This window comes from Pelophylax lessonae (assembly GCF_965119305.1).
Source record: "Pelophylax lessonae genome assembly, chromosome: 5".
Classification (NCBI taxonomy): domain Eukaryota; kingdom Metazoa; phylum Chordata; class Amphibia; order Anura; family Ranidae; genus Pelophylax; species Pelophylax lessonae.
The window spans coordinates 321,901,498-321,929,113 of NC_138772.1; the positions used below are offsets into that span (position 1 = coordinate 321,901,498).

Genomic DNA, 27,616 nt, shown 5'->3' on the forward strand with positions numbered 1-27,616 from the left:
AATTCTTACCGCATATAGTGTGGATGGTGAAGGCCAAAAGTCTGGATTTTCAGAAACGGTCCGTACCTAAGAGACCCCAAGAGAGATGTAGGAGAAGGAAATATTTGGGCAGCACAGTGGCTAAGTGGTTAGCACTTCTACTTAGCAGCACTGGGGTGTTGGTGCGAATCCCAACTATGGCACTACCTGCCTAGAGTTAGCATGTTCTCCCTGTGCCTGGGTGGGTTCCCTCTGGGCACTCCGGTTTCTTCCCACACTCCAAAAACATGCTTGTTGGTTAATTGGCTCCACTCTAAATTGACCCTAGTATGTGTATATATGAATGTGAGTTAGGGACCTTAGATTGTAAGCTCCTTTTTGAGGGCAGGGACTGATATGAATGTACAATGTATATGTAAGACGCTGAGTAAATTAATGGCAAAACTGATGATAAAATATTAGTAAGTAAACTGATGATAAAATATTTGCAGCCTATGTTATCGAAGATAAAGCGAAATGAATTTCTAAAGAAAGAAAAACAAAAATGAACAGATTCTGTAGTCTCCAACTTCTGCATATAATCACTGAGTGGGCCAGGGACATCAGAACCAGATATGTTCTATTCAGTGAAAAATACAGAAAACAGCATGAGTCAAACAAGCTTGTTTTCAATGCTGGAAGACCTGATGTATTTATTGTACATTACCAGACTTTTCACCAGTAATCCTCCAATCCTGCGCATTAATCAAGTTTTTATGTAAAGAACCCACTCATATCACACACTCCTTATATAAGCCATTTCATCACTGCATTCTCCTTTACTGTCCCCTGAATGTTAAGCTTGTCAAGCTCTACATACTGCAAAAAGACAATGTACACTTCACAGATAAATCAGCACAGGAAGCTTAGTGACATTGTGGCCACTCAAGTATGGAACATTTCTCTTTGCACAGCGCTAAGATGCGGATAATGGAGTTGTACTTGTTTAACTTAGGAATATTTGTTAACTGTGTGGCCAACGCACTATATGCAAACATAAAATGGGACAGCTTTGTTTTCCTTTCCGGGAAAGTCACAAACTTTACAAGTTGATCTTTTCTAACAGTCAGCAAAGTAATCTACTGGAATATAAGAGGTAAAACCATGTCTCTGTCGATGCGCTAGAATAGATCTCAAAGCATACATATAGACAAATATCCATCCTTCTATAATTCATAACACAGATGTAATGGAAATTGCTTTCTTGTTTAATATTTTTATTGGGTTTATAGAAATTGCTTTCATATAATACAATAATCCAATCTAAGTAAATCGCCATCCCAGTGTAATAACAGGATTCTACTGGTACCTGCGCTTTTACCTAGAATACTCAAACTGAAGACCAAGATGGCTTAAATGCCATTGCTACAACATAACAGGAACATCCTGGGGGGCATATGTCACCTTGCCAAAACCAGTGACTGGGGCATCCTGAATTTATTGGAGCTCTAGAATGCAAATATATTCCAGACATCCTGCTTAAAGCAGAACTCCACTTTTGTTGAGAAAAAAGCATTCCCCTCTGGGTGATCTATGTGTCTTTGTTGCAGATTCCTACCTTCTGTTATTCTGAAAAAATCCTCATTTGTTCCTCTGTGCTGAGTGGGTCTAATGGGAGTGGTTTCATACTTATCCATCAGCTGTGCAGCTGCAGGGCTCTAATGAGGAAAGCTGTCGGGCCTGCATCCCTTTAGACGTGTTCCTTTTGGGAGTATCTCACCAAAAATGACATTTTTGTTGCAGGGGATGCCAGAAATCTGACTTGTATCCTAGGCAGACTTCTGGGAAAATTGGTGAGCCAATCACACAAGCAGGAAATTATGTTTCTAGGGTGTGGTCAGTACACATTTTGTGTACAGAACACCTCCAGGTAGCCATATTGCATTGCATTCTCAGAAAATTACAGTGGCTGCAGATTGAAAAGGAAAGGTAATTTTTAATAACATCTAATTTAAAATATGATTTGTATCGCAATTGTATATGCTATATTGTTTTTTTTCTTTATTTGCTATGTTTTATTTATATGCCATTTTTTTCCCCCACGAAAGTTGAGTTACCCTTTAAAAACCTTGCCCCATCCGCCTCCTATCACCCACATGGCATTGCTGGCCAACGAGGCCAACCATCCCATTGAGAGGACACTAAGACCATGCGGAAGGCAAGAGTGGTGGGTCCAGGTTCATGTACAGAAAGCCTGGTTTATATTTTCATTTCAGAGTGCATTGCCACTTGGGCCACACAAGTGCAGTAATATGCAAGAACAACGAGGTGTATGCGGTGTAGTAGCAGTGACATTTTTAAACATTGTTATTATAGGTTACATCAGCCTTTTTCAACCTGAGGTGCCTTGAGGTTTCTTCAGAGGTGCCTTGGCAAAATGCCTAAAAATTGCCCCAAAATTGTATACAAGCGGTGGGTGGATGAAGCCTGCCTTTTAGTTACACAAAGTCACAAGTTTTCATTGTGCACCATTACAACCTTCGAGCTGCCAACCTCATAACATCCAATGACATCATCAGTTGATAAGGAGGATGTCAGTTGCTTGCACCTCCCTTGCCTCTCTCCATCAGCTTTGGGTATCATTAGCTAAGTGATGGAGAAAAAATAAGGAAGAAGAGAAACATTGGAATACTAGCCAGTACCAGTTTGCAACAGTGTATTTTCTTTGGAAGAATAAATCACCTCTAACGTTGGGTGTGCTATATGTATTGATGTTGCTGCATTATGTAAAACTATTAGAATAGTTTTTACATTTTAGAATGGGGCGCCTCAAGGCTGCCCAGAATTTTGGGGGGTGCCTCGAGATTCTCCATAATTTTAAAGGGTGACTTGACTCGAAAAAGGTTGAGAAACACTGGGTTACATTAAAAAGAACCCAAAACATACAGAGAGAGATAAACATGAGACCATAAAATGGGCTTATAACCGTAAAAAAGTAGGAAATACTTGTGGGCCAATGCAGAGAGTTCAGGCCTCTTCAAATGGACCCCATTTAATCAGCTGTTTGAAATGTGTACAGAAGGTTGACAGTGCTTTCTGAGTTGTCCAGTTTGAAAAACCTATTGATCTAATTTTTACAAGGAAAGCTCTTTAACGGGAAACTCTAGGGGAAGATAATTACTAGAACTGCTGTCCATCAAAAACAATATATTGACAGCTGTCAATTACAGATACAAAATTTAATTTAAAAATGTGTCTACTGCTTCCACTCTAGCCAACTAAAATAAAAAGTTATGAACTGACTAGTGGTACCAGATCAAAAGATATTTTCCTCACCAATTCAGATTTTCACAGTAGTGCAGAAAGATCAGTTTAGCATTTTCAAAGTGACTCTGATCCAGGGTCCGGGCCTCTTTCAGCACCAGATCACGATCCCTGAAGTGGAGCAATTTAAAGATGAAAGTCCGAGGTGCTCCCTGGGGACTCTGTGCAGCTGGTAAATGGTGTACCCGCTCAACCGTGAAGAATGGGGAGAAGTGAGCATTAGGAAGCAGCTTCGTCAAAAGCTGTTTAGTAAAGGCAGTGGGGTTATTACCTTCGGCCCTCTCCAGGAGGCGCAGGATCCGCAAATTGTTCCTCCTGTTGCAGTTCCCAGCATTCTCCGCCTGAGCTTTAAACTATTTAACTTTGACTTTCAATGTGTGAAGGTCCACATTGTGATCCTGTAGTGAGTCCTCAGCATTAGGACTGGACTAAAGCCTCGTACACACGCAACGATTATCGGCCGACCGATCGTCCGACTTTTGTCCAAGTTGTGTTTTGTTGGTTGGAATGTGCCTAGACTGCACACAAATTTTCTCGGCCAACAAAATTCTACTTCAGAAGTGATGTCATGTGTTGGTTTGTGTTCTTTGTGTTTTTTCTTCACTGAGCATGCCCAGACTTGCTCATCAGATTTTTCCCTGTCGAAATCTGTACTGACTGTACGAAAATCGGCCGTTGTGTTGACGGGCAACAAAAATTTTATAGTCTGCACACCAGATTTTTTTCGGCCGAAAAGTCCGAGTTGGTTGTCGGAAGCATCATACTAACAAGCCGAATATCGGCAGATCGGTCGTTGGACGAAAATTCCCTGCCAATTTTCGATGCGTGTGTACGAGGCTTAAGGCTTTACCTCAGTCACCTGGCCGCTGAATGAGTTCAGGTCCTTCCAGAATAATTCAATATTAGTCTGCAGGTGATTTAACTTGTCGGTCAGGGTAGATTGGCAGGTAGTTATAGCCTACACGACCGCTGTTAGATCTGCCATGATAGCAGAAGACTGTCCCAGCTCCTCTATTTGCGTGGCCATGTGGGATGTAATGGCACCAGTGTCAGCGTCTTCCACTAAGTAAGAGGAGTCAGCCAAGGTACCTGGGCGGCAGATAGGAGGTTATGATTTCCCCCTAGTCATGACCTGGGGACAGTGCTGAGCAAGGGGAGTCAAATCCAGCATTAGCAAGCCTCACTGCACCCGAAATCGGCAGGATAGAGGTCCGGTCTCTGGGAGCCCTGTTACAGAGCATCCTCCCCAAGCGCCATCTTGGACACACCACAAATTCAGATTTTACCAGCACAGTAGAACTTATGAACTCAAACTCAAAAAAAGAAAAGTGTCAGATTCTTCCGTCCATTTCATTAACACTAGAAAAATAATGGCTGGAGTTAAACTGGATAGTGTGGGAAACCGACAGTTTGAATAACCAAGGTACAATCTCCAAGCAGTTTGCCACAATTAAGAGCGCTATGGCTTTACATAAACTTGCTGGAGACATAAAAAGCCACAAATACGTGCTGAATCATTTTAAGAAAGGTGTGGTTTTCCTCACAAGCACTTGTTTTCTGTTGTTTATAGCCGTAGCATTCAGATGCTTTTTAGTAACACTTCCTAAATAAAGCCACATTCATTACAGATCTCAGTCACGACTTCTCATTGTTAAGGATTCTAGAAAACAAAGATGGAGAAGCTCAGTCAGCTGTGAGGACTCCACCTGCTTTTATCCCTGTGTGAGTCATAGAGAAATTACTTTCAAGTTTTGATAAATACATAGAATGCAGAAACACAGGATTGAAAGGAACAATATTCTAAATGCAGGCAAGTATAATAAGGATGTGTCTTGTCTATAGCAAAGACGCTACTCCTAGCCCTAGGGGAGCATTCATAAAATAAATTGCTGTGCGAATGTTTCAGCATTTGTACCAAATATTTCACTTGCAATTTTTTTTTTAATATGTTTAAAATGTTATTTTTTATTTAAGTTGTCAACTACTCAGCAATACCTTTTGATGAACTTTTGTTCCAAACAGATATAACCTAAAGTCACCAACACAAGGATTGAATCTCAGCCAGTCCCTGCTGAACCGGCCGAGATTTAATTCCATGTATGAGCAGGTTGATTGTACCAAAGTTGATTCATTGATGGACTTGGGTACAATAAGCCTGTCAGATCTTTTATAATTGATTACTGCCGGAGGCCATAACAGTAATCACTGTGTCCCCTTGCCTGCAGAACACAATAGCGCTGTGGGAGGAATCACCCCACCAATACTGGCTGTGGTGAAAACTGGTTGATGGAAAATCAAGCGTTTTTTTTTTTTTTTCCACCCGTGGTAGACTGAAAGAAAATCGAATCACCTATGGACTGCTTCAAATAATAGCCTAAGAGCATTCTACCAGAAGAGACAATAGCCTATAACCATAGCCTAAATACATTTAACCAAAAGCAGCCTAATACAATAGCCTAAACCAATAGCCTAGGGTTCTGTGGAACCCTAGGGTTCCTCCAGAGGTTTCTAGGGGTTCCTTGAGCAATGGGCAATTTCTACCTCTCAGATAAGTTCCCCCTGACACAATTGATGTTTTTAGCTATCTGGAAGAAGGTCATTCTCCCCAGTGTCCATAAGTGTAAGGAGCATTCATCCCACTGACCATCACACTAATGTATCATGAGTTGTAGATAAAGTCATTTTTAGCAGGGGTTCCCTGAGACCTGAAAATTATTTCAAGGGTTCCTCTGTGTTGAAAATGTTGAGAAAGGCTGGCCTAAACACATTCAACCAGAGGAGAAAATAGGCTAAAACGATAACCTAAGAAGAAGAAATACCGTAAAGCGTTATTAAACCCAAAATCAAATATGTATTATATTGCAGCTTAACAATCATTAGATGTGGTGGCTGCATCGTTTTTTTTTTTTCTTTGGCTTTTTTCCACCCTCTGTTTTAACCTGGTGATCTGGCCAGTAACACACCTCATGTATTAGTTAGACACAGCTCTGGAGGGTACTGTTTAATGTATTAGCAGATTTAATTACACTAACAATTTGAAGGTAAACTGCAGCACACACTTTATAATCAATTACAGCAAACATTTATTTTCTCCTTCTGGGATAAAGGTTTTGCAGCCAGTGTTAAATGGTTTGTCTTATCAATTTAAACTGATACATTCTGCTGGAGAGCTTGCGTTTAAAAAAAAAAAAAAAAAAAAAACAGACATACTGGCTAAATCACCAGATGAAAATAAGTGCCCATTCACACTAGCGCGACTTGTCAGGCGACTTGGTCGCCTGACAAGTCGCGGTGGGTCGCCTGCCATAGATTAGCACAGGACCCGTTCTAATAGGAGCAACACAAGTCGCTCCGACTTAGAAAAAGGGTCCTGTACTACTTTGGGGCGACCTGCATTGACTTCAATTATATGAAGTCCGTGCATGTCGCGCCGAGGTCGCGGTGCACAGCACAAGTCGCCCCAGCAAGTCGGGTCGATCCTATGTGAACGGGGTCTAAAAGAAAGCCTAAAAAAGGAAACTAATGCAGCCATCACAGCTAAGAATTGGTAAATGTCAATATAATAAATGTTTGCTTTTGCTTTTAGTACTGCTTTAAGAAAGTTTGATTCTCCCCTATTCACACAACACCCATGGCATTATACATTGTCCAAAAAGAAAAAAACGAATGAGCGAATTCTGGTTAATTCACACAGAACAGATATACATGCAGTTGTGCTGGATATATACTGTAGCTATGATTTTATTTTTTTTATAAATAGGTCCCATATTGTTGGATGCAATTTAATCAAGAACATATTGCGTCACACATTTTTTCTTGCTTATAGAGAGTTCTAAAGGTCTCATACAAAAGCCATTTTATATATAATTAGCTGCTACCTAACATAAGGTATAGAATCCCCCATTACTTGGGCCAGAGTAATAAGCAGCAAAGGTCAGTCCTTATTTCAGTATGTTGCCAAAATGAACCAAGCTTGGTGGAGCAAATGTATTTATGGGTTGGCAGCAATACCAATGCTGTACTATTGTGAGAAGAAAATAATACACACTGAACCGTTTGTTTTATGAAAAAAGGGCTTACATCGGCACAGAAACAACATTCCACCACCCTTTCCGACATATGGCAAAGTGGGCCTGCTCAGTGCCAATCCATAAATGGATATGGCAAAGTGAATCCATTTCTATAATATACATAGCTATCTATGTAAGCACTTAAAGTGTTTCTAAACCCAGGACCCTGCATTCACTAAATCTGGTCTCCCGAAGTACACAGAAATGCAATTATTTTAGTAAATATAAACTGATAAATACCATTTCTTATCAGCAGTACATAGCAGTCTTGTGACATGTATCAGTAAAGCTTGCAGGGGGAGTTTTTATTCTCCCCTTATCTTCTGTCTGGACAGTGCTGATTGGCCCTGTGCTGATCACATGCACTCTCCCAAGAAAAAAAAAACCCTCTAGCAATACACACCAAACTGAGCATGTGCAGCCCGTCCCCTTGCTCTGTAAATATCAGGTTATTTTTTGGAGACAGTGAAAGAAGTGGAGGATCAGAGAAGACAGGATCAAACAGCCTTTATACAGAATGCAAAGGATTAACCCCTTGGGATTCCACAGTGAGTATAAGAAGCATGCTTTACTGCATATACAGGCTGATTTCACAGTTGTAGGTTTAGTAACACTTTAATTACTGCTTTCATTGTACACATGTGATGTAGAAGTTCATCACAGGCACTGCATATGATTCAGACACACAAATTATTATGTATGAACATTATAATTTACCGCCTTATATCTATTACAAGCAGCCAAGACACAAACACTAATTACAAGCTACAAGACTTCAACATATTATAAAATCATATTCATAAGGGAAGAAAAACAAACCAAAATCAAGTTATAAAAATGAGAATAATTATATTTAGCTATAAACAATTCCACACAATTTAGGCAATGCAAAAAAAAAAAAAAAAACATTCTACTCATATAAATGTCTGTAATTTAAAGATTCTCCTACTAATGGGCCATTTATATTACTCAAGGTAGGTTGACCTTGAAATGGATTCTTTAACAACTCTTTCTGGAATGAATATTTATAATGTCTTAATTTTGCGCCAACATGTCCAAGACCACCTGCGTCAGCAGCGTACCTTTATATATATATATATATATATATATATATATATAAAATCATAGGTGTGCGCAGCCTATTGCATTAGGGTGTGCACCGCAAAGCTCAAACCCTCTCTCTTTTGAGACAAATAAAGGTACTGAGGGATAGAGATTTGCCAGTCCCTTTCTCTGCAGCCTTAGCTGCGCTGGACAGTGAATAAATGGGGAATGATGTGTGCTGAGAGTCTACAGTTTACTATGCTTCAGTTATGAATGAACACAGTGAGTGATCGGCACCAATAACTCATTGTGTTTATTTAGAAAAGGAAGGGGCTGAAAAATTACATATTTACTGGCCCCCTTCCCCCGCCTCCATCCTAAAACGATCCGCCACAGCATTCGGCAAGAGAGGAGGGAAGCCAGCAGCACTACAGGACAAGGAGAGGCCAAGGCAGCAAGGACCATCTGCACCGCACAGGGTGATTAGGGTGTGCCCCGGCACACCCTTTGCGCACGCCTATGTACAGTATATATTAAAAAAACAAACCAAATTCAAACTGTGCAGGCAGCATTAAACTTCTAAAAATACATAAGCCATTAAAAAGCAATAAACAGTACTCAGCTCCTGAGAAAGTCGTAAGACGCAACTAGTAGGGTGGGGGCTTTAACTACGGCATCAGACTGCATAATGGCGCTCTGGAGATGAAGGTATTTGCTGTACTGGTGGGATCATGACACTTATATACACATTTTACAGATTTACAGTAGTGAAGCTGGAACACTCTGGAAATGTGAGTTTGATCTTTTTTAATATTACTTTTGGATTTTAAGAAAAAATAGAGTAACACTATTTTGAAACTATTCTGATTTGCAAAATCTCTGAGCTTCCTGGACGTCTTATAGCAATACTGATTGCAATTGCATTGTGTGAATACTTTTTCTGCATTGGATGACATGCCCTGATGGGATTACTCACATATTTGTGATATGACCTGCCTATAACTGAATTAGGTAAGTGGCGCTTTCATAGGTAAAGAGTCCCACCTGGTGCAGAGTGACACAAAGTGAGGATTAGATGATTCTTCATATTCATAAACATTCCCAATACCAATCTTTATGTGGGTGTTCGGTTTTTTCTGTGTATTGGACTATTTGCTGTCATTTTGGAGCACATTATATGCGATTTACTATAATTTGTGTCTTTTTTTTAATAAAAAAATACATTCTTTATTTTGAAATTTTCAAACATATGATTTAAGAAGGTACTGGCATGACATATACATATTGTAGCTCCCACCGAAGCATTTCGTCCTACGAGACGTCATCACTGGGGCAACGGATTTGCAAGCAGGATATCTTTATTAATATTTATTGCATTCCTTGTGAGGCACTTGTATTTTATCTGTGGACAGTGCAACATAATTCTGTTTAAATGTAACCAATAATAATTATAATTGTGTTTAATATTGGTTATATTTTATGTGTGGATATTTGGTAAATACAACCGTCCTTGAAGAACTTGATTTTAAATCGTATTTGTTTTGACACTTTAGCGAAATTACTTTTTGTTTTATTTTATAAGAGAACTGATGTGATAGAGGGTTGGGAGGAGTTCGACCTGGCAAAAAATATCTTACTTTTAGGTGGCATACAGTGGGGGGGTTTAGGAAACCGTACAAGGAAATGTTAGGCCTTGTTTAGACTTGCAGCTGGGGGCAGAAAAGCAATAATGTGAGGTTGAGCCGTGTTTTTTTTACCCCACCAACCACCTTGAGCTGCAATAGGCAGTGGACAGGGATGTTTACATGCCAGGGGTGCAATGCTTCTCACCCGTGGCAAAGTTGACATGTAGCGATTGGTGGACGGCAAGCCCGCCAAACCCTACACATTCAAGTAAATGGAAAGCACCGCAAATGCCCCACAACTTTGTACATTGCACACCCTTTTGACAGGAAAAATGGGAATACAAGTGGGAAGGAGGCATTGCATCGCTTCCTCACCACCTGTCAGTAGCCTCTGAAGCATGATCCGATTGTTGATCAGGCTTTAGCAAAGAAGGAAATTTAGATGCATGTCTCCCTTGGAGAAGGGAGAGGGAAGAAAAAAGGGAAGAACAGAACCACACAGGCAGGACCTCAGGAAGAAGGTATACTGTATGTCTTATTTTTACTGAAGATTGATTTTGAGCATTGTTTATCTTTTCATTATAGTGATGTATATATACTTATATGTCAAGTTCTGCCTGCACCGTTTGAATGTGTTTTATTAGAATAAGGGGCTGGAATCTAAAGGGTAAAATCTTTGTGGAGAGCAGGATCTGCCCAGGGATTCTGAAAAGATCCTGGCCTCTGTGTCTTGGGATTGGTATCTGCGGAGAAAGAGAACAGCAAGCTGCAGGTGTCCCTCAAGAGGCCAGAACATCTGAAGAAACTTCTGTAAGGTGAGCCGAGTGACACAGTCTCCTAAGATCTGTTCCTGTTGAAGCTGTTTAAAGCATATATCAAGGCAAAAAAAAAAAAAAAAAATATATATATATATATATATATATATATATATATATATATATATATATATATATATATATATATATATATATATATATATATATATATATACACACACACACACACACACACACACACAGTTATAGATGTATAGATTTGGACACACTTTTAGATTTTTTCAGGTATTTGCCAAGACATATTCAAGCTATAATTAAAAAATATAAAGATCAGCGCTCAGCTTTTTAACAGGGGGACCACTAGATCTAATATAAATGTATGTAGAAAAGACGTGCCTTAAAAGAATATTGAATGGTGATCAAATTAATAAATGTGTCAGTAAAAGTGTGTTCAAAAATGCTGAATGTATAGAGTGATAATAGAATATGTAAATGTATACAAAATAAATCCAATCAACGATGCAATGCTGAGTGACTGTTCAAGTAAACCAAACTCATGTGCGACTCTATACAAACAAATAAATCCAATTCATAAATGAGTGACAGTGACAAAAGTAAAACAACTAAATATAGCAATATTAAGCTAAAGTGCTTCAATAGTCCATAAAGTGCGTGTATTAATTTAACAAGTATTCATGATAGCAGTCCCAAATGAAGTAAATAAAGTGCAGTGTGCCAAAAAAAATCTTTCTATATATGGTGATCTTTCCAATCAACTCAAAAAAGTGAAAGGTGCTCTTCAAACACAGCAAGGTGAGTGTATCCCAGTGAGCATACAATCCAGACACCGAGTGCAGTGGCCGCTCACCTCCACAACACTCAGATTGAGCGTTCGATATAACAATCCTGGCAACCCTTTTCAGCTTGTTCGCTAACAACCCAGCGTGCTCCAGCAGCAATGGATACAATAATGGAGATATCGCAGCATAGGAAGCTCAGAACTGCCTTAATCCCTGTGTTGGTAACTTAAAAAGAGAGGCTCTCATGGTGCAGAAACGTAGGGTAATATTTATTCACAAACAATAGTAGTGCAGGCTACTCACATTACAGTCGATAAAACAAAGCAGGTAGTGTCACAAACCGCCGATGCGGTGCAATCCGAAGCTTCCGGTCACGGCCGAAGACCGGAAGTGACGTCGGTACGGCTTACCCTGACGCGTTGCGCTACGAACACCCGTAGCTTTCTCAAAGGGGGAAGCTATAGTTATGTAATGGATTTGAGCTAAAAATGCACACTCTCAAGTTTAAATGTAAAGGTATGCACATCCAAATCGGAGGAAGGGTTTAGGAATCACAGCTAATAGCCATCCCCCTTTTTCAAGGGACCAAAAGTAATTGGACAATTTAATCAAAAGAGGTTTCATGGCCAAGTGTGGGCTACTCCGCCATTATTTCTTCATAAATTAGGCAAGTAAAGGGTCTGGAGTTGATTCTAAGTGTGGTATTTGCATTTGGAATCTATGGGAATCTATTGCTGTGAACCTATATCATGCATTCAAATGAGCTGTCCATGCAAATGAAACAGATCATTGTAAGGGCTCTTTCACACGGGTGATCCGATCAGATCCGCCTGTCAGTTTTTTAGGCGGATCTGATCGGATCCTCCATGCAGCTCTATGGGGCAGCGGATGTCAGCGGAGACACCTCCGCTGACACCCGCTGCCATCCGTATCCGATCCTGTCCGTGAAATCTGGGCGGATGGAAACCCTATTTTTCCATCCATTCAGGGATCGGATGAGAGCAGACAGGCGGTCCGCTCTCATCCGATCCCCCATAGAGAGCAGCGGGAGCTGTGACACCTCCCTCTCCGCACTGCAAGCGGAGACGGAGCTGTCATCCGCCGGCTCAATGTGAAATAGCCCTAAGGCTTCAAAAACTAAACAAATTCAACAGAGAGATAGCAGCAATATTAGGAGTGGTCAAATCAACAGTTTGGTACATTCTGCGGAAAGTAAAATGCACTGGTGAGCTCAGCAATATAAAAAGGCCTGGATGGCCACAGAAGACAACAGTGGTGGATGATCCCAGGATCCTCTCTATGGAAAAGAAAAACCCATCCACAACATCCAGACAATCGAATGACACTCTCCAGGAGGTGGGCGAATCATTGTCAAAGTCTACAATTAGGAAAAGACTTCACGAGAGCAAATACAGAGGGTTCACCCCAAAGTGCAAACCATTCATAAGCCTGAAGAATAGAAAAGCCAGATTAGACTTTGCCAAAAAACATCTAAAAAAGCCAGACCAGTTCTGGAAAAGCAATCTTTGGACGGATGAAACTAAGATTAATCTTTACCAGAATGATGGGAAGAAAAAAGTGTGGAGAAGGCTTGGAACAGCTCATGATCCAAAAGCGCACAACGTCATCTGTAAAACATGGTGGAGGCAGTGTGATGGCATGGGCATGCATGGCTTCCAGCAGGACTGGGTCATTTGTGTTTATTTATTACGTGACAGAAGACAGAAGCAGCCGGATGAATTCTGTAGTGTTTAGAGATGTACGGTCAGCCCAGATTCAGCCAAATACAGCAAAGTTGATTGGACGGTGCTTCACAGTACAGATGGACAATGATCCAAAACACACTACAAAAGGAACCCAGGAGCTTTTGAAGGAAAAGAAGTGGAATATTCTGAAATGGCTGAGTCAATCACCTGATCTCAACCCAATTAAGCATGCAGGCAAAAACTAAACGCAGAAAGACCCACAGACAAACAACAACGGAAGACAGCTGCAGTTAGAGCCTGGAAAAGCATCAGAAAGGCAGAAACCCAGTCTTTGGTAATGTCCATGGGTTCCAGACTTCAGGCAGTCATTGCCAGTAAAGGATTCTCAGCAAATATTAAAAATGAACATTTAATTTATGATTATATTCATTTGTCCAATTACAGTTGAGCCACTGAAAATTGGGGACTGTGTATAAAAATGGTTGCAGTTCCTAAAATTTGCATTTGATATTTATGTTCAACCCCTTGAATTAAAGCTGAAAGTCTGCACTTCAAATTAATTTGGATTGTTTCATTTTAATTTTATTCTGGTGGCATACAGATCCAAAAATATGAAAATCGTGCCCATGTCCAACTACATATGGACCTAACTGTATGTATGTGTGTGTGTATATGTATGTATACACACACACACACACACACACACACACACACACAATACACACGTTGTTTTTTTGGTTTTTTTTTTACATTTTTTTTTATACCCAATGTATTTTAGTGAAATTTTACTCACTCAATGCATACAAGCAGAGGAAAATCCCAGCAAGACAGAATCCTTCAAAAAACCTGAGCGTGCTGAACATGGTCACATTGACAGAGAGAGCCACAGAAAGTCCAAAAATGAGGTTGAAGACTACAGAGAACAGCAGCACAAGACGTCGGCCGATCCTAAAAGAGAACAGAAAAACACTGTTTATGAGGTATCAATGGGGTCAATAATACATCTGGAACAAGTGGTGAGTAAAATAAAACAGCAAATTTACTTTAAATAATATGTTATCCCAACCTTTCATACTCTTGCTATGTGCCTGTTGTACCATGTACTTTTATGAAAACAATTACAAAAACACTAAAGCACTTGGGCTTTAAAGGTATCAAACAAATGACAACCGCATATTAACATAGTTTTAGTTTTGCATAACTGAAACACGTTAAAGGGGGGAAAAAAAGATTCTGAGTCAATATAGGGGCGGAGCGACGTGCTGACGTCATTGCGTGTTCCCGTAAGTGCGAGACGCTTCTTGCTGTAAGCCGGCCTGTGAGATTTGAAAAAAAAAAAAAAAAATAAAACAAGTTATGATACTTGTTGATGTAAATAAGGCCAGGCTTTACTTCCTTATGTAAGAGCCTCCAGCAAGGAGATTAGCACAGTAGTGACATCGCTAAATCTCACTCCACATCTCTTGAGTTTAGAAGTGTGAGGTAGTAGTGCTAGAGAGGTTACATTACAAATATCCAACTGTAAGGCTGTAGACCACATGTCTAACACAAGGCCTGCAGCCCAAATTCAGCCCGCCAAGCCTTGTCATGTGGCCCTCGCATCCAGTTTTGCAGCCGGAAGAAGAACTCCATTCCGCCACCTCCAGCTCTCACCCTCCGCTCCCCGCTGTCACTTGTAAACCCCGAAGCCTTCTGTATTTACAAGGGATAGCTTTGCTTAGCCACTCCCGGATCTAACAGATCCCTGCATATGATCATGGTGAGGACAGATCTCCAGAAAGAGAGAATGGTCCCCCTGAAAAGTTTGCCGCCTGCATAGGGAGGTACTAGAGCCAGGCCAGGTAGGAGAGAGATGCGAGGAAGCTTCGGGGGTGGTCGCTTCCCAAAAGCTCTGCTAGTCTACCTCCTCCCCCCCCCCCCCCTCCGATACCACATTTAGTACCTTGTGGGGGGGGGAGGGGGGAGTGGGTACCTGGTTTTCACAGGTACCCGCTCCCACTTCCTGCTGAGTTTGCCGCGGCAAACTCAGCCAGGAGTTTAGCCCTCCCTGCACCATTGAGAAAGCGAAGCACGATTTGCGCATGCACAGTAGGAAACCAGCTGTGAAGTCGCAAAGCTTCACTGTCGGTTTCTGTTACCAAGATAGCGGCACCAGCACCCAAGAACCGATTCAAGAATCTGCTTGGGTGAGGACACGAAGGGATCCCTGGACACGTAAGTGCCCTAATAGTAAAAGTCTTTTTGGTAGGGAGGCTAAAGCTCCACTTTAAACTTTATGAGCAGATACAGCAAACTTTTTTTTTTTTTTCTTTTGGGATAAAGGTTTTACATAAATAAATAAAAGGTGATTGTTTAAGCACCCCTGCTAGTGTAAATAATGGCTTGTCTAATCTCTGTAACTAATACATTCTGCTGGAAAGCTTGGCTTGTTGTTTTGAAAAACAACAGACCTAATGGCTAGATCACCAGCTGAAAATAGAAGAAAGAACGTGTAAAAAAGTAAACAAATGCAGCCATCACATCTAAGAATTTAAAAGCTGCAATATAATAAATGTTTGTTATTGGGTTTAAGCCCTTGTTCACACTAATGTGACGCGGATTGCACTGCAAGGCAATCGTACGGCATCCATGCGATCTGCTGTGGGTGTCAACGTTAGATTAATGACACCATGAGACAGATCGCAAAATGCAGTGCAATTGCTAGAATCGCATCACATGGGTTTTTAGGTGCGGGGGAGAAAAAAGGGTTCTGCACCACTTTGTAAAATGTATGGCCCAAATCGTACTGCACAGACATTGCATATAATATGCACAGGAATGCAGTGCGATTCCTGTGCGAATCACATGCAGTGTTTTGCACGCACCAGTGTGAACCTAGGCTAATAACACTTTAAAGTGTAATTCCACTTTTGCTGAGAAAAAAATGGGGGGGCGGAGCCCCTGCGCCCCCAACGCACTGGCCGCCACTGCCAGGTAGCCATATTGCATTGCATTTTACAGAAAATGACAGTGGCTGCAGATTGAAACGGAAAGGTAATTTTAAATAACATTCAATTACAATATGACTTAAAGCGGAGTTCCACCTAAAAGTGGAACTTCCGCCTTAGGGAGTCCTGACCCCCCGACATGCCACATTTGGCATGTCATTTTTTGGGGGGGGAGCGGGTACCTAGTTCTGACATGTACCCGCTCCCACTTCCGCTCAGAGCGCCGCGGCGCCCTGACCGGAAGTTCTCCTCTCCCCCTCCCTCCCTGCAATCTTCTGGGACACGTCAGAGGTCCCAGAAGATTGCCGGCCAATCACGGCGCGCAGCGCGACTCGCGCATGCGCAGTGGGTACCCGGCTGTGAAGCCGCAAACTGTAACAGCCGGATGCCCACAGCAGTGATGCCGGCGCCGAGGGAGAGGATCGAGGCTTCGGGCGGCCGCATCGCTGGACCGTTGGACAGGTGAGTAAATAGCTGGAACTCCGCTTTAAGTCGCAATTGTATATGCTGTATTATTGCAGGGTCTGCATCCCTTTAGACGTGATTTCCTTTTGGCAGTATCTTACCAAAAATTACATTTTTGTTGCAGGGGATGCCAAAAATCTGACTTGTATCTTAGGCAGACTTCTGGGAAAATCAGTGAGCCAATCACACGAGCAGGAAATGCTGTTTCTTGGGTGTGTTCAGTGTACATTCTATGTAAAGAACACCTTCAGTTTGCCGTATTGCATTGCACTTTACAGAAAATTAAAGTGCTGCAGATTGAAAAAGAAAGATCATTTTTAATTACATTAAATTACAATATGACTTAAGTTGCAATTGTTTATGCTATATTACTGCAGGGTCTGCATCCCTTTAGACGTGATTTCCTATTGGGAGGATCTCACCAAAAATGACATTTTTGTTGCAGGGGATGCCAAAAATCTGACTTGTATCTTAGTGCAGACTTCTGGGAAAATCAGTGAGCCAATCACGCAAGCAGGAAATGCTGTTTCTTGGGTGTGTTCAGTGTACATTCTGTGTAAAGAACACCTTCAGGTTTCCATATTGCATTGCACTTTACAGAAAACTACAGAACACTTCCAGGTAGCCATATTGCATTGCACTTTACATAAAATGACAGAGCTGCAGATTGAAAAGGAAAGGTAGTTTTTAATTTGAGCCAATCACACAAGCAGGAAATGATGTTTTTGGGGTGCGGTCAGTATACATTCTGTGTACAGAACAGCTCCAGGTAGCCGTATTGCATTGCACTTTACAGAAAATTACAGAATACCTCCAGGTAGCCATGTTGCATTGCACTTTACAGAAAATTACAGAATACCTCCAGGTAGCCATGTTGCATTGCACTTTACAGAAAATTACAGAATACCTCCAGGTAGCCATATTGACAAATTGAAAAGGAAAGGTACATTTTTAATACCATTCAATTACAATATGACCTGTGTCGCAATTGTATACCCTACATTATTATATACGCTATATTATTTATTCTATATTTTTTTCTTAATATGCTTTTTTTTTTTTTTTTTGGAATTACCCTTTAAGTTTGCAAACAACATGCTGGACAAAAGAAGGATGACTTGGTGGGTAGGATTAAGGTTTTTTTTTTTTATTTTATATTTGTTGGCAAGAATAAGTCTGTGCGGCCAATAAACTGCACATACATATACGCTAGCATTTAGTGAAACAGTGAAAGCTCTGTTTTAAACTTGAAGTATGTCTAATTATGTGTACAAATAGGTTAAGCAATAATACAAAGTATATATTGTTCTAATAAGCCATGCATTTATAAAGCGCCACATCATTTGGAATGTTATTGAAAGTGACTTTCTACTTTCGTCAGCTAAGTCTTGTGCTTCAAGACAATTACTATATTTGAAGTTCTAAATTTGAATCGAATGATTCGTTCCTTAGTAAAGGCTGCGCTGTCCTATTGTTCTATGGCACAGGGTACGTGTCATTAAAAGTGGAAATTCCTACAAGCATTCTTGGGAAACAAAAGGTGTTTATATGCAATTCTACCATTAATGATGTCTTGTATTCTTGTTGAATCCTATGGTCTTTTCCCCAGCAGAGTCATTTAATGGTTGCTTAGTAACCCGAGGAATACTGTACATGCGTACTGCTGAATAACTGCAGTCTCGCTTCTGTTTGTCTCTGGGCAGCAACATGCTAGGGAACTATTTGATGTTAACACTGTGAAGGGCGACTTCAAGGTCAAAGATAGTGCCGATGATGACCTTGGTGAGCACAGACAGCCCGGGCACAAGTTACGAGCCCATAACACAATGCCGTCGGTGGTGTAGAAGTGCTTTAGGAATACAAATGACATCGAAGCAGCAAGCAGTCTGCATTTTACACAGTGAGGGTTTTATGCAGCAAGCACACAAACCCAGTTCGTACGCCTCTGTTAGGGTTGTCATAAGAATGCAGTGCATGCAGTTCTCTAAACCTCGGACAATTTACCAGCCAAAACAGAACGTCACAGGAATCAAGTCTATATTTAAAGCATGTTACGTAAAGAATATTTAAACAAATAAAGAAATACGCTTTTGTGCAGAGAACAATCAGGGGCCGACCGTAGTAAATACAAGATCTAGGGGTTGATTTGAACTGTTACTAAACCCACAACAGTAAAATTAGTCTGTATATGTAGTAAAGGATGCTTGTTATACTCAATGTGGACCCTAAGGGGTTAATCCTTTGCATTGTGTAAAAAGGCTGTTTGATCCTGTCTCCTCTTATCCATCTCCCAATAGAACAAAGCCTTGGGGGCAAGCTGCATATGCCCAGTCTGGTGTGTATTGCTAGAGGTTTTTTTTCTTGAGTGCATGTGATCAGCACAGGGCCAATCAACACTGTCCAGACAGAGGGTCAGGGGTCCTGCAGCCTCATAGGACAGGGGAGAATGAAAACTCCTACAAGCTTTAAAGGGGTTGTAAAGTCAGAAGGTGTTTTATCCTTATACATTTTATCCATTGAGATAAGCCTGTGTGCAGCAGCCCTGCCCAATACTTACCTGACCCCCCTCTCTATCTAGCGATGTCTACAAGTGCTTCAGCCCTCCAGGACTCTCTCTCCTGATTGGCTGGAACGCAGCAGCAGCAGCGCCATTTGCTCCCGCTGTGATCAATCAAACTCAGTTAGGCAATCAGGAGAGAGAGGGGGCGGGGCCAAATGTCAGTTCTGTGTCTGAATGGATAAATGGAGCTGCAGCTTGGCTCAGGTGCCCCCATAGCAAGCTGCTTGCTGTGGGGGCACTAAACAGGAGGGAAGGAGAGGGGGCTCCAGCCAGGGAACCGAGAAGAGGAGGATCTGGGCTGCCTTGTGCAAAACCAACTGCACAGAGGAGGTTTTTTTTTTGTAGAAACAAAATCGAGACTTTAAAATCATTTTAAAGAGGAAGTAAAGTCCTTTTTTGTAATTGTACCTACAGGTAAGCCTATAATAAGGCTTACCTGTAGGTACTGTGAATATCTCCTAAGCTTGCACAGTTTAGGAGATATTCAGTGCATGCAGCCAATGACGTGCTGGACCTATAGAGCCCATGCAGCCGATGACGTGCTGGACCTATAGAGCCCATGCAGCCGATGACGCGCTGGACCTATAGAGCCCATGCAGCCGATGACGTGCTGGACCTGTAGAGCCCATGCAGCCGATCACGTGCTGGACCTATAGAGCCCATGCAGCCGATGATGTGCTGGACCTATAGAGCCGATGCAGCTGATGACGTGCTGGACCTATAGAGCCCATGCAGCCGATGACGTGCTGGACCTATAGAGCCCATGCAGCCGATCACGTGCTGGACCTATAGAGCCCATGCAGCCGATGATGTGCTGGACCTATAGAGCCGATGCAGCTGATGACGTGCTGGACCTATAGAGCCCATGCAGCCAATGACGTGCTGGACCTATAGAGCCCATGCAGCCGATGACGTGCTGGACCTGTAGAGCCCATGCAGCCGATCACGTGCTGGACCTATAGAGCCCATGCAGCCGATGACGTGCTGGACCTATAGAGCCCATGCAGCCGATCACGTGCTGGACCTATAGCGCCCATGCAGCCGATGACGTGCTGGACCTATAGAGCCCATGCAGCCGATCACGTGCTGGACCTATAGCGCCCATGCAGCCGATGACGTGCTGGACCTATAGAGCCCATGCAGCCAATGACATGCTGGACCTGTAGAGCCCATGCCGTAAACGGCAGCTCCAGCGCATGTGAGGGAGTGACGTCAGCCCGGCTCCGGACAGTCACAGCGGCAGCGCCCACGAACCCAGAAGAAACACCAGGGAAGATTTCAGCTGTCTCAGTGGTGTGCGAGTGCCGCTGGAGGGCTTCATTCTAAGGTAAGTATTTCATATTGAGCTAGTATGCCATGCATATTAGGTCATTATGCCTTTATCTTATAGGTTTTATTTTGTTTGACTCTTCTTTCCTCAAGGTTTACAACCTCTTTAACCAGACACTGATAGAAGTCACAAGACTGCTCTAACCGCTGATAAGAAAAGGTATTTATCAGTTTATATTTACTAAAACTATTGCATTTCCATATTCTGTGTACTGTGGGAGACCAGATATAGTGAATGCAGGCTTCTGGGTTTAGGAACACTTTAACCACTTGACCTCTGGAAGGTTTTACCCCCTTTATGAGCAGGCCATTTTTTGCAATATGGCACTGCGTTATTTAACTGACAAGTGTGCGGTCGTGCTACACTGTACCCAAATAAAATTGGATGTCCTTTTTCCCCACAAATAGAGCTTTCTTTTGGTGTTATTTGATCATCCCTGCGTTTATTTTTTGCGCTACAAAGAGAAAAAGACTGACAATTTTGAAAAAAAAAAAAAAAAAACAATATTTTTTACTTTCTGCTATAAAACATATCCAATAAAAAAAAAAACATAAAAAATCGAATTTCTTCATCAATTAAGGCTAAAATGTTTTCGGCTACATATTTTTGGTAACAAAAAATCCCTAAAAGCGTATATTGATTGGTTCGGGCAAAAGTTATAGCATCCAAAAACTATGGAATTTTTATTTATCTTTTTTACTAGTAATGGCGGTGATCAGCGACTTATAGCAGGACTGTGGTATTGCAGCGGACGAATCAGACACCTAACTGACACTTTTTTTTTTTTAGGAACCAGCGACACCAATACAGTGATCAGTGCTAAAAATATGCACGGTCACTGTACTAATGACACTGGCAGGGAAGGGGTTAACATCAGGGTGATCAAGGGGGTTAAACCTGTGGCAAATGTGTTACTGTGTGAAGTGTTTTTACCAAGCAATGTGCTGGTTTTTTTTTTTTTTTTTTTTTTACTTCCTGCTTCGCGGAAAGAAAAAAACAGCACATTGCTGCTGTCAGAAGAGAGCCCTGTGTTTGTTTACCTACACAGGGCTCTCTTCAGCAATGTTCGGAGCCGGGTGCTGGCTGTTGATTGGTCGCCGGCACCCGATGGTTGCTTCGTGCTGCAGCCACATCGCAGCTCAGCTGGGTGGGCAGGAGCTCCTTAGCCCGGGCCGCGGATTACGTACCTACGTGATCCAGCGCAAGAGAGCCGCCTTGCCGCAGTAAATGTACTGTATACGGTCAGGAAGCAGTTAAGGCAAATAGGCTGTTCACTTTGCTAGTGGACTTTTCACTCAGCTTAGTGAATGAGGTAAAGCTCTGCTTATTTCAATCATCCATTTTCACCAAGCTAAGGCCTCATTCACACAGGCGTACCGATTCATGTAACGAGGCCGTCTTTACCTGTACTGCACAGGTGTTCCCTGCAGGCAGCCTGTTCAAATGACAGGTGGCAGGCTGCATAAATCTGCACCGATCTTCATGCACATTTTAGAGCGGGGGTAGCAACCGGTCGACCGTGATCGATTGTGGCCAGGTGGATTTAAGATTGCGCCTTTCACTTGCCAACTCGTGGTCTACAGAACAAGGAGCGTCATAGAAGGGGAGTGGGAGTGGGGCGATTTTTTAATAGTAGTGGCCGGCGGCTGGTGGAGTGAGCAGGCAGCCACATTTGCCGACACTGCTTCTCTAGATCCGTCTGCAGGCCCCCGGCGTAGTGATAAAAAATGCATTCCGCCTCTCTCTATCCTGCGTAATGGCGACCGGGGCAGTGCCAGCAGGAGTTACAAGGGACAGAGAAGCACTCGGGTTTGTGGTGTGCTGACACTGGACTCCTCTCAACTATTGTACTCTTTCTTTTTCATTCAGATCAGTGCATTTCACTCAATGTTGCAAAGCAAGCTTACGCACAATCTTAACTGCAGTGCACCGATGTCATCAGGGACATAACACCAGCTTTACAACAGAAAGCAACTATTATAGGGGACATAAGCTGGATACACACTATACAACTTTTGTTGTTAGATTTCCTTTAGATTTACCTTTAACTATGTAGTGCAAGGGCCTGACTGATTGCATACAAATTGAAAGTGTTTAGATTTGACCTCATATTATATGGTTTTGGTCAATCTAAAGGAACAAATCTAAAGACAATTGTATAGTGTGTATGGCCCATTAAGAAAGTTAAGGACTCATTTACACTCCCTTTTAGCTGCAGCGGCCAGGAGTGTAGACATGCCACGCCCACAGCAAGAATTATATGCTGTGTCATGCTTGCCGGGTGTATCGCCCACCAAGCATTATAAATTCATTCAGCAAGCGCCCTGCAACCTTATGCAGTGCAGTGACCAAGGGGTTAAAGCAGGTGGTGACGAGGCATTGTATCGCCTCCTCAATACCTCCTTTAAACTCCTTGGACCTCCCACTAGCATGCTGCAAAAGCATGCATTGCATGTGGTTGCAAAGTGGCCCCATTCACTTGAATGGGTCGTGACTGGTGGGCTGTAGTTTCCGCTGAAAGCCATAGGAGGTATAACCCCTGGCATTGCTATTGCATGCTTACACCCTTGGCTGCTCCCTCTGCTGAAAAAGGTAATGGTAAAAAAGTTGGATGGTAAAACCGCATCTCAACCACAGGATTTTACCATTCCCCCAACCTCGGGTGTGAATGAGCCCTAAGGTTGCCACCACCAAAGGCAAGTAAGGGCTAATTTACAAGGGCAGCAGACAATGCTGCTCTTCTGAAAAGCAGGCGGTGAAGAGGCAATATGTTGAATTCTCACCGATTGATTTAAACCTGTAATTGTTGTGCAACGCAAGCAATTGCGTCGTGGTAGTACAGCAATTATAGGTTTAAATCAGGAGGTGAGGAAGGGACACTGGGCGACACTGTGCCCAGTGATCTTTGACTTTTCCCATGTTGTTCAGGTAGATCTCCCCTTCTCCAAGGTTGTCTACCCCTGTTCTAGAGTGTATACCATGTGGGTCCAATGCATGGATCAGGATGCAGACAGACTGTGTTCTGATCCATGCATTGGACAGGCATAGGATGCTTGTTGAGACCCATGCAGCTGGCCACCGGTCATTGATTTGGCTGCATGGGTCTGCATGGAACACCTGTGTATCCCACGTGGCTAAGGATGGCCCCTTCACATAGGTGTACAGACTGGTACGTCTGTGTGAATGAGGCCTATGGGGAAAATTCCCTTGCAAAGTAAACAGCCAGTTTACAGAATACTTTATTAATCCCAAAAGGAAATTGGGAAATTGTTGCAACACAGACACACCTAACAAAGACAACAAAAGATGTCACTAATGGTACTCTGCAGACTGACCAGGGTATTGTGGAATATTTACCTTTGGTAAATCATGTCTACGTGGCTTATAATCAGCACAATCAGATATTAGTGATAATCTTCTCTAATCATTTTTCTAAATTTTCTTCCAGTTTCTAGTAGGTGTTGGTGCCACTGATTTAACGCATTATTAGAGGGATCTCCAACACCAGCCAAAAAAATACAATGATTAAAATACAGTACAGAGAATGAGTAAAATGTGAACCTGTAGCTATTGATCAGATAGAAATGTTCTAGGTGCTTTTCCTACTCTACTCACCTTTAGTCCAGAGCTGTCCCCCACATTACTTTACCATTCATCATCCATCATTAGATGTCCTTAGTCTTCTGGGTTGAACAGTGAAAATCATTTAACCCACTTCCACTGATCCTAGGCTGTCATGGAATGGCTCCCTGTCTGTGACTGGACAGTGAAGAAAAAGCAGAACTGTGATGAGCGCATTACTCTTGTTACTCTGCTTTCTCCTCATATCAGCATGCTCTTTGTCAGCACATGAATATGGGGATGTCAGATGGAAATGGACTTCATGTCTGTTTCCATCCGATTGTCATCCGATCTGATCTGCCAGACGGATGGCGAATGTTTCCCCATCTGTCCGTCTTTAGCAGAATGTTTTTAGAATGGATACCGGCGGGTGTCAATGGGCACATGTCCACTGACATCTGCCGCCCCATAGAGAATGATACGTGGTCCAATTGGGTCTGTCTGAAAAACAGACAGGTGGACCTGATCTGTCTGCTGCTGTGATAAGAGGCCTTGGCTCCTTGTGATGAGCTCCACTGCCCAGGGAATGCAAGAGGCTGACACAAAATCAAATTCAGGTACTAACACTGTCTGCCATAAACAAATTCAAAAGAACAGAATGGTATCAATCTGTGTCTATTATATTTTCCTAGAGGCTAGCTTTAAACCCCTTAGGGCAGTGATGGCGATCCGTGGCACCCCAGATTTTTTGGAACTACATTTTCCATGATGCAGAGTGCATGAGCATCATAGGAAATGTAGGAATGTAGTTCCAAAACATCTAGGGTGCAAGGGTTCGCCATCACTGCCTTAGGGGCAGGGGCAGACTGCCAACTTTCGGCCCAGGGAGCGAGTACAAACCAGAGGCCCAAGTGTTGCGACTCGACCCCCCTCCCACTCTCCCTCTTCCTGTCCTCTTCCTGACCCCCATTCCAGGCTGAAGCCCTGCTCCAGGTACGCTCTACTCACCGACTGAATCCAGGTTCCCGACCTGGCAAGCAGGGGGTGGTTTGAGGGAGCTGGGACAGCTCGGTTGGGGCTGGCCAGGGGAGGAGAGTCTCCAGTGGGGCATGGAACCGGCCTCAGCTCAGACACAGTTTACACCATTCATGCTGGGGGGAGAGGCCTGTGCTCTGTCCTTTTCTTCAACCCGCACTCAGTAGGTCAGTGGCAGAGACTTTTTACTTCTCTTCACCAGAACTCCTTTAGGCTTGTCTGTGGCAGAAGCAGTGCAACCTTTTTTACAGGACATCAGAGCAGCCCAGGGGGCAATTGCCCCCCTGCCCCCTGGCCCAGTCCTCCTCTGCTTAGGGGGTGATACACATCAGAGGTTCCAGTTTGGAGCTTGACCATTTGTCTTACTACAAGCAAAGATTTCCTTGTGTGCAGCTAAATATGTCTTTTTTTTCCTGCATTGATTGGAGGGCTTAATAAACCAAGGCAGCTTGCGCCTAAGGAAAAGCATGGCAAACACCATGCAATATTTGGAGTAGTAACAACACTTCTGGCCAGTGCTGTGTGAACATCTGGAAATAATGACTGTATGTGCACTAAGATAGGGTTGGCCATTTGTCTTTACGGTCTTGCCTCATTTATTCATTTTGGGGGAAAAAAACAATAAACAACAGGGGGCTAAATCATTACTAATGCTTTTCTATTTAAAATTAGAGTATAAATAAAATATACCCAATTAAGGCTGATATGCTATCATGTTGACAACATCAAGTTAGTATATCCCAAGGAAATACAATTTTTTTGCCTAATTCAGCCAAGACTGGCCGAATCTGGTAACAGTACTTTTTTGTTAACAGGGTACCTATAGCTTAACATGTACTTTAAAAAAAATGGATACACTACATATGAATCCAGAAGTTACTTTTGAGAACATTTTCAGAGGTATGGGATGCTTGGATCAATTCCGATGGCACCCGTTCACCAATACAACTTATCTTTCAATACATAAATCCTATTGATCTATGAAAAAATGCACTTAAGTGGCCAGGGGCATGCTATATAGCCATGGCTGTCCATAGAACTTCTCTAGAGGGCAGGGTGAAATGATGCCCCCCTGGGTAGGGTGAGATGATGCAGTAGCAGGGTGATAGGCAAGGACTCCTCAACTCTTGGCCAGCATACAGTATATGAGTGCTGCTACACTAATATGTAAGATATACTATAATGCATAGTTATGGTAATGTCAATATAACTGGTTATTATACTGCCATCTTGTGGTTATTTCGATTGTTGCACTTGCCTTTCTGTCTACCTTTCTGTGTTCCCTCCTGTCCCCTCCCATTTATGATGCATTTCCTGCTTCTTTATGCTTGTGGGGATAGAGATGGCCACTCTGTCTAGGGCATTTTACACAATCTGCTTGCATCCGGGAACACATTACCATGTTTTGACCTGCAAATACCATCTTTCAATTATCTGCCACATTTTGTCGTCTGCTATACCTACTGCTTGCAATAAAACCTACATGGATGGAAAGAAACGGTGTTTGATGAGTTCAGCTATCTGATAACAAATGTCTGCGGTGATTGTATCTGCTTATACAGGCCAGGAATAGGTCTCAGCAAGGGATAAGTCACTATTACAACAATTGGTGTCAGAATAATATGCTCCGTTATCTATGTTGGGCCTTATATTGATCAGGTAACACAATAATGTGGAATAGAGTGTGGCTGAAGGGTTTACTTTTAACTTAAAGTGGAGTTCCACCCGTTTTTGTGTTTATTAAAAGTCAGCAGCTACAAAAAGTGTAGCTGCTGACTTTTAATAAACACACACACTCACCTGTCCCACGGTCCAGCGATGCGGCCAGAGGGAGCCTTGGTTTTCTCCTTCTCCCCACGGCATCAGCATCTCTAGTGAGGGCACCCGGCTGTGACATCTTGCGGCTTCACAGCCGGGTGCACACGTGCGAGTCGTGCTGTGCCTCCAGAGTGGATGGGCAATCTTCTGGGACCTGTAACGTGTCCCAGAAGATTGCAGGGAGGGAGGGGGAGAGGAGAGCATAAGTGGGAGCAGGTACCGGTCAAATCTAGGTACCCACTGGCCCCCAAAAAAAATGACATGCCAAATGTGGCAGGTCAGGAGGCCTTTAAGTGGAAGTTCCATTTTTGGGTGGAACTTCATTTGAAGTGATTGTAAAGGAAAAAATGTATTAAAAAAAAAAGTTATACTTAGAATACCTGCTTTGTGCAGTGATTTTGCACAGAGCAGCTCCGATCCTCTTATACTCTCGGGTCCCCCCCCAGGCACCATTCTGGGTCCCCCTCCTTGGCCTCCGTCCACATGGCTGCCTCATTTATTCACAGAGCTCTGTGTATGAATAAACTATAAGGCCCCTTTCACACATGGTAGTCCGT

At 42.6% G+C, this 27,616-nt stretch overlaps 1 protein-coding gene across 1 annotated transcript in view; it reads right to left on the reverse strand.

The window, feature by feature from the left end:
• Positions 1–27,616, reverse strand: part of SLC22A23 (solute carrier family 22 member 23) — a 273,316-nt gene that overhangs the window by 142,023 nt on the left and 103,677 nt on the right. The window contains exon 3 of the mRNA XM_082258072.1: positions 14,097–14,251. Within this exon, the coding sequence (XP_082114198.1) occupies positions 14,097–14,251 (155 nt within the window). The remainder of the gene's footprint in view (positions 1–14,096; positions 14,252–27,616) is intronic.